Below are 12,584 nucleotides of genomic sequence, written 5' to 3'. Positions count from 1 at the left end.
TGCTTTCTCGCAACCAAATTATTAATAATAGTGGTTTAAGTTCCCGAAACCAGCCTATTATTTCTCTAAATGCCATAGATGATGGCTCCAAGAACTTAAACTACATGTGGTGTTTTTTGAACCAGGTCTCAAGCATTTAGCCTTCATCGAGACGCGGTCGCCATGACCTGCATTCTATTCCATCGGGTTAGCAGTGGAGCTGCACAACCACTAGACTTGCGTAGCATGTGCGCTTTAACAATAAAAACATTTTGAGAATAATAGAGACTCTTGCCATTACCTTTATTAAAAGCCATTCAGGTCTCACGCGTAGGTTAACTTGGATATTTTGCTTTATTACACACTCGCTAGATATATATGTGTTTTTGTTTAGGTTATCTCATCTACTGATTCTACCACCAGCCTTGCGTACCCATAATCTAGAAAGCTCAATGAAAAAAGTGCCTTTCAGAAATGTGACGCTAGTATTTCGTTGTACCTACACTCAAAATTATGGCTGCATACTGCAACAACATGAACCACATAGATGCGAACCAGTTCTGAAACAAATAGCTTGCGTTGCATAGGGCTGAGATGATAAGCCAAATGACTTCGTTACACATACAACGACCTTCCGTCATGGAATGATTGCTTTTACACTTGTAAGGAATAGTGTTCGACAAAAAAAAAAGTTGCATTACCTAGACTTCGCATTACGATGACAGCCTTCCTCTCAGTCATCTTGAGATAGAGTGACACAATGTCTATGTAGAATATGGTCGCGTGAGAATTTACAATCGATGACACAGTGCTGGAAAACAAGACATATTGATTTGATAAAATGCGTAGCTCATGAGCAGATGTAACGCGGTGGAGCAATAAGCAGTCCTAAGTCCTGCGGCATAAAAAATTGTACTACATCAAGTACCACATGGACTCTGCGACTGTATGAAAGGTCATTGCGTCTGAGCTTGTTCCTTTCAGTATTCAGCAAGCTCTTGCTCCTTAAACATTATTTCAAGCCACTAAAGCAAAAACTTCAAGAGCAAGAGCAGAGAGGGCTTGCTTCAAAGTTTCGACATAAGTGTCGCAACACTATAAAAGCAAATAACTAACATGAGGAATTCCCTAGACGTAGGCATTCCAGCCAGTGTCAACTACACAGAATGCGCAATACATAAAAGATGCGTAGTGAACTCTACGACTTTTTTTTTTACTCTTGGTATTGGTTCAAGGCAAAAAGTTGAATAACAAGTGCGATGAGCGATAGCAGGTGACGCTCGGTGCGTGTCTCGCGCCTTTGCACGAGGAAAACGAAGTAGATCGGCGCCAAGCTCGCGAGCGCTCGTGAACCGTGAAATAAAAAAGGGTCTGGCGGTCCCTTCCTGATTTTGAAAGAGTGTGGACGTCTTTCTTTGGCAGCCTCGGAACCCAGTATATCCAACGGCCACAACGGCACGTCACAATTGGCGCCCAACGGCTTCAGGTGAACTGAGAAAACGTTTACATCTTCTATGTGGGAACGTTGCTCCTCACGCGCTCCTTCGGCTCAACGACTGACATTTAGACAGCGTGGGCTCCATGATCCCAAGATGGCGATGGCCCCGTGTTTTGCCGACATGTTCGAGCAGCTGGATGACACCACCCGGGTGGAAGCCTACTGGTCAGCTGTGTCCGAAGCCAATATCCTAAAGACCGAGTTCGGCCAGCTCCGGAGAGAATTGGAAGAATTGAAACTGATGATTCTCCAGGACCACGACGCCGCCAAAGACGACGACGCACCAAAGCCGTGTGTTGACTCGCGGATGAAGGCAAGTCACGACCTCTTTTGTAACTTATTTGCTCCACTAGTAGAATGTATCGAGCGTCTGAAGTTAAAAACGCATGAAAATTCTGACGCCGAATCAAGCGCGAGTGCAGATGAGAGCAGTGCGTCGATGAATCTCAAACGCGGCTCGAGAAAGCAACAACGACAAGCCAGAAGTGATACTCCCGTGTGCACGTTTAACAGTGATACGCTCGCGATCTACATTCGAGTTTCGCGGCCAGCCCCTTACCGCAACTCGGGAAAGAACTAAACGTCTGGTTTCACCAAGTTGACTATTGGTTTAGAACCTTGTGCGTTCCCGATGAGGTCATCATACCATTCATTATTTCAAGGCTCCCAGCTAAAGGCTTTACATGGATGCGTCAACACACGAAGGTGGCTAGAATCAGTATTTGGATTGACATGAAGGCAGCGTTCCGCCGACGTATAACATGGTCTGCGATGTAACGTCTAAGCGGCGAATGTTCGGCGCGACTCAACGCGCAGGTGAGTCATGCACAGACTTCGCATACCGAAGCTTGACCTGATGGAGCAGTGCAACTATCCTTTACTACCACAAAAAAAGTGCCAAGTTATCACGGTTACTCTGTCACCCAAGGCAAAAAAGCACTTTCTTTGATAAAACATTTAAGCGGCTTGACAATATGATAAGCTCTTTTCTGCGCTCAGACCAGATCAGGGATTCAGAGGAAAGCATTCAAATTTTGGCTGCGGAAGAATGCAGAACGCCATCCACAACGCCATCTGCCGAGTACCGTGTTATGGCAAAGCGTTCGTCTCGGACGTGTACGCACCATCGTCAACGCGTGGACAGCATAAAGTCTAGCGGTTCTTCAGATGATGAAGTAACTGAGAGAAAGGTGAAAGGGTATACGAAAGCGAAGCCATCACCGTCGCGTCAATCGACTCATTCCGCAACGCGTGTTTTTGAAAGGTTGCGAGGAAATGCCTTGAGAGTTCATACACTGTGCTGAGTTCATAAACTGTGTGAAGTGGCCATTTCGTCACACAGTGTCGTCTACCGCTAACTGCAGAATTTTCGAAGTGGCAAGAAGATTTCGAAACTTCCAGCTCACAACAGCGGGGAAACGAACAGCTGGTGACGGCGATTCCCACGAGCAGTCGCCTATAATTGAGCAGGCTTCATGTGTCTCTGAAGCGGGTACTTTTTGTGTTCCGGTCGCCATCCACGGACAAACGATTAAAGCCATCTTGGATTCTGGAGCTGTCAAAAGCTTGATTACGGCAACCAATAGTTGACAAACTTGAATTGAGCATAAGGCCTTCGTCCCTACGTTTGGTAGGAGCAAGCGGCCATGAGCTATAAAATTTAGGTCAAGTCAGTGCTGTGGTAACAGAGGACGACCAAACACTGCAGCATGACTTTGTTGTTGTTCCCCAGTTACCTCACGAAGGAATACTGCTAGGCGATGACTTCTTGTGGGCTTCAAGAGCCGTCATCGACTGGGGCTTGGTGAGCTTCGCGGTATTGATCCCCCAATGGGTACGCAAGGTCTACCTGGTTAGAGAGCAACCACAGCCAGCTTTATTGCGGAAGTTAGTTCCTGTGGCCTGGCATCGCGTGTCAGAAGATGACAATCATTTAGTGGTCATCACCGGGCAAAGCACTTGCACGACCGCTATTCAGTCATAGTGGAGCCCATGGTAACATCTGCAGTGGCCCCGCCACGGTAGTCTAGTGGCTAAGGTACTCGGATGCTGACCCGCAGGTCGTGGGATCAAATCCCGGCTGTGGCGGCTGCATTTCCGGTGGAGGCTGAAATGTTGTAGGCCCGTGTACTCAGATTTGGGTGCAAATTAAAGAACCCCAGGTGGTCAAAATTTCCGGAGCTCTCCACTACGGCGTCTCTCATAATCAAATAGTGGTTTTGGGACGTTAAACTCCACAACTCAATCATTCAATCAATAAATCTGCAGTAGAAAATACAACAAAGTTTTTGATCACGAGCTGCTCTTCTCAAGCCGTCTTGCCTCCTTATCAAATGACAATTGGCCTCATTGAAGAAGCAAGCAGAATTGAGGATATTGAACTTTCTGAAGAGGACTGCCAAGAGATCCTCCAAATTTCAAGCCTTTCTTCTTTTGTGGCCCTTGGCCCCGCCGCGGTGGTCTAGTGGCTAAGGTACTCGGCTGCTGACCTGCAGGTCGCGGGTTTGATTCCCGGCTGCGGCGGCTGCATTTCCGATGGAGGCGGAAATGTTGTAGGCCCGTGTGCTCAGATTTGGGTGCACGTTAAAGAACCCCAGGTGGTCAAAATTTCCGGAGCCCTCCACTACGGCGTCTCTCATAATCATATGGTGGTTTTGGGACGTTAAACCCCACAAATCAATCAATTTTGTGGCCCTTGATGCGCCAGAAGCTCTTAGAGTCCTCAATCTGCAGCACCGTTTAATCGCAATACGTGACGTCAGCTTCAACATTGGAACAACATTCTCTTCCAATAAGCTGCAGGTAGTGAATGATTTGTTGGTGCAACATTCGATTTGCTTTGCACAGTCAAGTACAGAAGTAGGCTCCTGCACAGTTGAGCGACATTACATTCCAACTGGAAACGCAAAGCCAATATCGCAACGTCCTCACAAATTGTCACCAGTACAGCGTGATCTCGTCAATAATATTGCCACGTCCGATTTCCCAAGTTGTGTTATCGTCCCAAAACACTACATTCTCAACGCAAACCGCGCCTCCAGTTTTCGAGAAGCTTCCGGACTGTAGTAGATCATTTCGATAAGATCACGCCTACTCTGCGAACTGTACAGATTATTCTGAAACCTACGCCAACGCCAGCGATAACGCTAGAAAAATCGACGGCAAGAGTATAAATGCCGCCGCGCTTCGCCACTTGTCAGTAGTTGATCGACGGCTCACGCTCCATTCGCCGCTATCAGTCCAAGACTGCTACTGTAATCGGACTTTCCGTTTACCGGGCATAAGTTCGCCGAAACAGACAGGTAAATTCCAACAGAAAGTCTCCTGTCTTCGGCGACGTTACGATCCCTTGGCATCTGGTGGAGGTGCTGCTTCTTTGAAGTTCCGGACGCCCCCTTCAAGCCGCGACTCCAGCCCAAGCGGCAAAGAAGACACGGACGCTAACCCTGAACAGCGAACAAGCCGCAGGCAGAGGGGACTACAACCAGAGTACGGACCCCTTCCTGAAGCAGCCAGGCAGACCCGGATGCCGACATCAACTACTACAACCATGGCCACCCCCGTGCAGCCTGCAACACTCCTGCTCCGGCAACCCAAAGAGCCGCCAAATTTCCGCGGTTCGCCACTGGAAGACCCGGAAAGCTGGATCAAAAGGTTCGACCGCGTCACCGCCTTCAATGACTGCACAGACGATGACAAGCTCCGGCATGTTTATTTCGCCTTAGAAGATGCTGCTCGGACCTGGTTCGAGAATCAAGAGCAAAGCCTTACTACGCGGCATGTCTTTCGCGCCAGGTTCCTCACTATTTTCTCAAGTGTGGTGCGCAAGGAGAAAGCCGCAGCTCTTCTCGAAACCCGCATGCAGATGCCAAACGAAAACGTGGGGCTATTCACGGAAGACATGATTAAACTTTTCCGCCACGCTGACTCCGACATGTCCGAGGAGAAGAAGATCCATCTGCTCGTGCGAGGAGTAAAGCAGGAACTCTTCACAGGGCTGCTCAGAAACCCGCCAAAGACGGTCGCCGTATTCATTTCAGAAGCATCTACGATAGGGAAGACGCTCGAGATGCGCACGCGGCAATATAACCGTAGCTTCTCGTCTAAAAGCTACGCCGGCATTCAAGCGCTTGGAACCACTGACTTGCGTGAGACGATCCAAGCGATCGTGCATTAAGAGCTGCGAAAATTGCTTCCTTCAGCGCAGCCTCACGTAGAATCCATCGCGGACGTCGTACGCCAGGAGATCCAGCAATCGCTGGGCGTTTCTCAGCCTCAAGAGCCTCAGCTGCAAGCCACGAGCTATGCTGCTACAGGCCGCCGCCACGCCCCTCCTCCACGCGCATGCCAATGCCAAAACGCTGCCCCATCGCACTTCCGTCGCCAGACGCCACCGCCGCCCCCCCCCCCAACCGACGTGTCCTACCGTTCGCCAGTGGCCCAGCGCAGTGCGCCGAAGACTGACGTCTAGCGCAACCCTGACCACGGCCCACTCTGCTACCTCTGCGGCGAAGCCGGACACACATACCGCTGTCCAGTACCGACAGATGGGACTGCGTGGCTTCGCCGTCAATCCACCGCATCCACAGCCAGGAGAACGGCCACGAGACATCGCCGACTACCTGACAGGAACTCATTGCACACCACGAAGCCCTTCCCGTTCGCCGTCGCCCAGCCGCAGCACGTCACCACACCACCGGCAGTACTCTGGCCTGACGCGGGGCCGGTCTCTTAGCCCGTATCCGGGAAACTAAGAGCAGCAACCGATGGAGGAGCGGTTGCTGTGCGACAAACTACCGAAGATCCTCCGACGACGACGACGCCGCGACGGAGCTTTCCGAACACAACGCCAACCAGGCAAAGCCATGACGGCGAAACCTCACTTACCGAAGGTGACCTGAAGACGCCACATGGAAGCAGCGGAACAAGCTGACGCAGCCGTGACTCGACGCCACGCCCTAGTAATGCGAGACGGCGAACTAGCGACCTCGACGTTTTTATCGACGGCCACAGTGTGAGCGCTCTTGTCGATACTGGAGCCGACTACTCCGTCATTATTGAGTCGTTCGCCGCAAAGTTAAAGAAAGTTAGGACAGCTTGGGAAGGCCCTGAAATCCGCACAGCCGGAGGTCATCTCTTAACGCTTGCAAATCTGCACAGCGAGAGTCACCATTAACGGCCGTATTTATCCTACAGACTTCGTAATAGTACAGCGTTGCTCGAGAGATGTCATCTTTGGCATGGACTTCTTATGCCTCCTTGGTGCTGTCATCAACCTAAAAAGAAAGTCGATAACGTTATCCACAGAAGAAGCACTACCGCTGCGCACGCCGTCAGGAAACCATGCCTTGAATGTGCTGGAAGACACCATTCCGCCTCGCTCAATCGTCATTATTCCAGTCAGCGCTCCTAAATCACCTGACTTGGAAGGCGTCGTTGAACGCAGTCAGCATCTGCTGGTCGCCCGAAATATTTGCGTCCCAATAGGAATTGCAGAGCTGCGGGGAGGCAAAGCAATGATTATGCTCACGAATTTCAGCAATGAGTACAAACATGTGAAGAAAGGAACAACTCCTCTGCTACGGCGTCTCTCATAATCATATGGTGGTTTTGGGACGTTAAACCCAACAAATCAATGAATCAATCAACAACAGTCGCATACATTGAAGAAATTGTCGAAGCCACCAGTGCTTTCGCCCTCACCGATTCTGCGGAACTTGCTCAAAGGAACTAAGCCCCTCCCATAGCTTTCGATGTCAATCCCAGACTTCCGAACCACAAGCAAGAACAGCTCAAGGCCCTGCTCCTGCAATACGATGATTGCTTTTCGTCATCATAGAAAATTCGGCAGACCCCAATCACGAAACATCGCATCATAACCGAAGAGAATGCCAGACCACGCCGTCGGAGTCCGTACAGGGTTTCGACACGAGAACTGAGGCCATGAAGAGACAAGTTGATGAATTGCTGCGGGATGACATTATCCGGCCGTCCAAGAGTCTATGGGCATCCCCCGTGGTGTTAGTGAAGAAAAAGGATGGGACCCTACGTTTCTGCGTCGATTATCGCTGCCTGACCAAAATCACAAGAAAAGACGTGTATCCTCTCCCACGAATAGACGACGCACTTGATCGGCTCTATAACGCCAAGTACTTTTTGTCAGTGGACCTCAAGACTGGCTATTGGCAAATCGAAGTCGACGAAAGAGACCGAGAGAAGACGGCGTTTATAACACCGGACCGCCTCTTCGAATTTAAGGTGATGCCCTTCGGTCTTTGCTCAGTGCCTGCAACTTTTCAACGCGTTATGGATACAGTACTGGCAGGAGTGAAGTGGCAGACTTGCCTTGTGTACTTGGACGACGTCGTCGTGTTTTCTTCGAGTTTCGACGAGCATCTTCGGCGCCTTGAAGTTGTACTTCAAACCATCAAGACGTCCGGACTCACACTGAAGCCAGAAAAGTGCAGATTTGCGCACGAGAAGCTCTTGTTTCTGGGGCACGTTATTAGCGAGTGTGGAGTTCGTCCTGATCCACGGAAAACAGCCGCCATTGCTGACTTCCCGCCACCCACAGACAAGAAGGCGGTGCGCCGATTTCTGGGCCTGTGCGCCTATTATAGGCGGTTCGTGAAAAACTTGGCCCGCATCGCCGATCCTCTCACTAACCTTACAAAGGCCGACATGGAGTTCAAGTGGGAAACGCCGCAGGAACACGCTTTCCAGGAGCTTAAACATTGCCTAAAGACGCCTCCGTTACTTGCCCATTTCGACGAATTCGCCGAGACAGAAATACACACTGACGCAAGCAGCGTAGGTCTTGGCGCCGTTCTTGTGCAGAGGGCTGACGGACTTTAAAGGGTTATTAGTTACGCCAGCCGATCGCTATCCAAAGCAGAAGCCAATTATTCCACAACAGAAAGGGAGTGCCTCGCCATCATCTGGGCTACGTCAAAATTTCGACCCTACCTCACGACAGACCCTTCAAAGTTGTCAGTGACCACCACGCCTTCTGTTGGCTAGCGACCTTGAAGGACCCTTCAGGTCGCCTCGCACGATGGAGCCTGAGACTTCAAGAATATGACATTACTGTCGTTTACAAGTCCGGCAAGAAACACTCCGACGACGACTGTCTCTCTCGTGCACCTGTCGAACAACCACCACCCGACGACCCGGATGACGACTACTTCTTGGAAACAATAACTACCGACGCTTCGCTGAACGACAGCGGGCCGACCCGGAACTTAAGGCCCTAATAGAATACCTCGAAGGCAGAACCGCCGAAGTCCCGAAAGTATTCAAGCGCGCACTTGCGTCGTTCTTCCTAAGGAACGGTCTTCTACAAAAGAAAAACTTTTCACCGCTTCGAGCTAAGTACCTCCTTGTGGTGCCTTCAGCTCTGCGACGAGAACTCCTGCAGGCCCTGCACGACGATCCGACGGTAGGGCACCTCGGTGTTTCTCGCACGCTCGCGAGGATACAAGAAAGGTACTACTGGCCACGTCTTACCACCGACGTCACTCGTTATGTGAGGACATGCCGGGATTGTCAGCGACGCAAGACACCGCCGACAAGGCCAGCGGGACTTCTGCAGCCAATTGAACCGACCTTTCCAGCAGATTGGTATGGACCTACTGGGGCCGTTCTTGACGTTGGCTTTTGGAAACAAGTGTATCGTGGTAGCTACCGACTACCTCACCCACTACGCCGAGACAAAAGCCTTTCCCAAAGGCAGTGCATGCGAGGTAGCTAAGTTCTTCGTTGAAAATATCGTCCTACGTCACGGCGCCACGGAGGTCCTTATTACGGACAGTGGAACACCATTTACTGCTGACCTAACTCAAGCGATCTTGGCATACAGCCAGACAAACCATCGCCGGACGACAGCATACCATCCACAGACCAACGGCCTCACCGAGCGTCCTAAGAAGACGATCGCCGACATGCTGGCAATGTACGTCGATGTCGAACAGAAGACGTGGGACGGCATTCTTCCGTACGTGACCTTCGCATAAAACACGGCGGTGCAGGAGACGACGCAGGTATCTCCATACAAACTGGGCTACGGAAGGAGCACGACAATGACGCTCGATGCCATGTTACCCAACGTCACCGACGAAGAAAACCTCGTTGTGAGTGAGTACCTTCAATGCGCCGAAGAAGCCCGACAACTCGCGAGTCGCCGTATCAAGAGTCAACAGACGACCGACAGCCGCCGTTACAATCTTCGACGACGCTTTGTGGAATACCAGCCCGGTGAACGTGTTTCTGTGTGGACGCTAATACGCCGAAGTGGACTCAGTGAAAAGCTTCTGCGACGGTACTTCGGACCGTACAGGGTGGTTCGACGTCTCGGCCCACTTGATTTCGAGGCTGTCCCCGACGGCATCACAAACTCTCATCTACGCCGATCGCGACCTGAAGTCGTCTATGTCGCGCGCCTCAAGCCGTTTCATGCGCGTTAGCAAACTGAAACAGTGTTTTTTGGTAATATTATTGTATCGTAATTTATTCATTGTACTTTCTTGCAGTATTGTTGCACCTTCATCTTAAGTTAAAGCATCGGGACGATGCCTTTTTCAGAGGGGGGCAATGCCACGTTCCATTCCCCAAGTTTTGTTATCGTCCCAAAACACTACACAATTCTCAAAGCAAACCGCGCCTGCAGTTTTTAAAAAGCTTCCGGACTGTAGTAGATCATTCAGATAAGATCACACCTACTCTGCGAACTGTACAGATTATTCTGAAACCTACGCCAACGCCAGCGATAACGCTAGAAAATTTGACGGCACGAGTATAAATGCCGACGCGCTTCGCCTCATGTCAGTAGTTGATCGATGGCCGACGCTCCGTTCGCCGCTCAGTTCAAGACTGCTACTGTATTCGGACTTTCCGTTTACCGGGCACTAGTTTGCCCAAATAAACAGTTAAATTCCAACACAAAGTCTCCTGCCTTCGGCCACGTCACGACCCCGTGACAATATATTCAAAGACCTCATTGAGGCCATTATAGTGCGACCTTTTCAGAGTCCTTGGGTGTCACCCTTTGTTCTTGTAGCAAAAGAAGACGGGACGACGCGCATGTGCATTGATTATTGACATCTCAACGCCCTCACTGAGGACATTGTGTACTCTTCCCCAAGAATTGAAGATGTGCTGCAGGCACTCACCGGAAGCAAGTACTTTTCTGTTATGGACGTGGTGTCTGAATTTTATCAGATCGCCATGCATCCAGATGACATACAGAAGACTGCCTTTGTCACGTTGTGGGGTCTTTACGAATTCCTCCGGGTGCCACTCGGCCTTAAAGGTGCCCCATTCACATGTTAGCGAGTCGTGCATACAATTATTGACGGCATCAAATACGGCGATACCCTTGTGTATACAGATGACTGCGTAGTTTTCAGCCGGACATTTCAAGAACACAATTCGCACCTTCAGAACCTATTTACAACGTTCGAAATAGCAGCCTAAGTGTTCAAGCCACAGATGTGTTTCTTTTTTTTTTTGTACTGCCATCAATTACCTTGGGTAGGTTGTCACTAAAGATGGTGTATCTCCCGACCCATTGAAGCTGGCAGCGATTCAGGCTTTCTGGTCTCCTCAACATGTACAGGAACTACAATTATTCATCAGGCTCACATCGTACTTTAGAAAGTTTATACCAAATTGCAGCGTTATCGCAGCACCTCTTCGATCACTCCTAAATAAAAACGCTGCTTTTCTTGGAAAGAAGGTCAGCAAGTGGCATTTGAGACATTAAAGCGTGAGTGTCACCAGCCGCCTGTCCTTTTCTCTGAAAAACCAGAATTTGGTGTCCAAGTACACACAGATGCATCTCAGCTTGGCTTGGGAGGTCTATTGCTGCAAGAGGCTGAAGAGCGACGATATTGTTTAGTGCTATACTTGAGTCGATCTTTCAAAGGTGCAGAGTTTAAATATTCTTCGACAGAACTGGAAGCTCTTGCAGTAAAATGGGCATCAGAAGAGCTACGACCATACCTTATTGGCCGAAAATTTTAAGTTGTCAGCGACCACCATGCGCGGTGCTGGGTCTTGCGCTACAAGGAAGGAAATCAACGCCTTCTTCGCTCTACACTGATTCTGCAGGAATTTGACTTATGTCAAATATAAATGAGGAATTCTGCACAACTCACCAGATTGTCTTTCTAAGAATACCCCCATTGTTGATGATGCTGAACCAATTCTTGCAGTATCATATCCATCAATGCGATTCTCTGACAACATGGGTGGGGAGCAGCGTTAGGATGCATTTTGCTCTAAAGTACTGGGTATGCTCAGGGGTGCGCTGGGCACAAAAAGCAACAGAAACGTGTGCAAAATAAGTTTATCACGCATAACGACGTGTTGTACAAGAGACGAAGGCCCAGTCAGCAGTCGATTTCTCTTCTGCCTTCCTGCACAACGAAGGCTGAGACGCTTAGTAAAATGCATGAAGGGCGACACGGTGGCCACATCGGCATCAGGCGAACATTCCATGCCCTTAGGTCTATTACTGGCCCAAGCTCTATGCAGATGTAAGACGGTACGTGCGTGCGTCACTGTGACCTTTGTAAGAGGATGAAGGTGTTGACATCGGTGCCTTACGGTCTATTACAGGCAATAGAAGTCCACAGCCCATTTCACAAAGCTGGTATGGACATAATAGGGCCATTCAAGACATCAAGAGGTTACAAGTACATCATTGTAGCCATTTATTACCTCAACAAGTTTGTGGAGGCAAAACCATTCCGGTATATAGAGGCTGCAACCATCCAGAAGTTTGTCGAACGACGGATCATATGAAAGCACGAATGCCGAGCCACAATTATCACAGACCAGGGTACTCAAATGATGGTGCGCTGTACTGAAGCATACCTCAAACATCGGGGCATTAGAAATGCTGCCACTACCGCAAATCATCCCACAGCAAACGGCTTGTGGGAAAGAGCCAATAAGACAATCAAACAGGTGATTGCCATGACTACCGCCGGGGGAGAAAAATGGGCCGATGTCCTTATATTGTATTCTGGTACAACACTGGGTACCAAGGCACGGTTCGCCAAACTCCCTTTTTCCTGGGCTATGGTAGGGATCTGGTGCTACCATT

The 12,584-nt window shown here is 49.7% G+C and overlaps 1 protein-coding gene across 1 annotated transcript in view; it reads right to left on the bottom strand.

Annotated features, from left to right (window-relative positions):
* Positions 1-12,584, bottom strand: part of LOC142767914 (sodium-coupled monocarboxylate transporter 2-like) — a 113,094-nt gene that overhangs the window by 37,584 nt on the left and 62,926 nt on the right. The window contains exon 10 of the mRNA XM_075870152.1: positions 681-790. Within this exon, the coding sequence (XP_075726267.1) occupies positions 681-790 (110 nt within the window). The remainder of the gene's footprint in view (positions 1-680; positions 791-12,584) is intronic.

Source organism: Rhipicephalus microplus, chromosome 7, assembly GCF_043290135.1.
Source record: "Rhipicephalus microplus isolate Deutch F79 chromosome 7, USDA_Rmic, whole genome shotgun sequence".
NCBI classification, from domain to species: domain Eukaryota; kingdom Metazoa; phylum Arthropoda; class Arachnida; order Ixodida; family Ixodidae; genus Rhipicephalus; species Rhipicephalus microplus.
The sequence above is the reverse complement of the archived record's forward strand: the minus strand, read 5'-3'. Positions and strand labels throughout refer to the sequence as shown.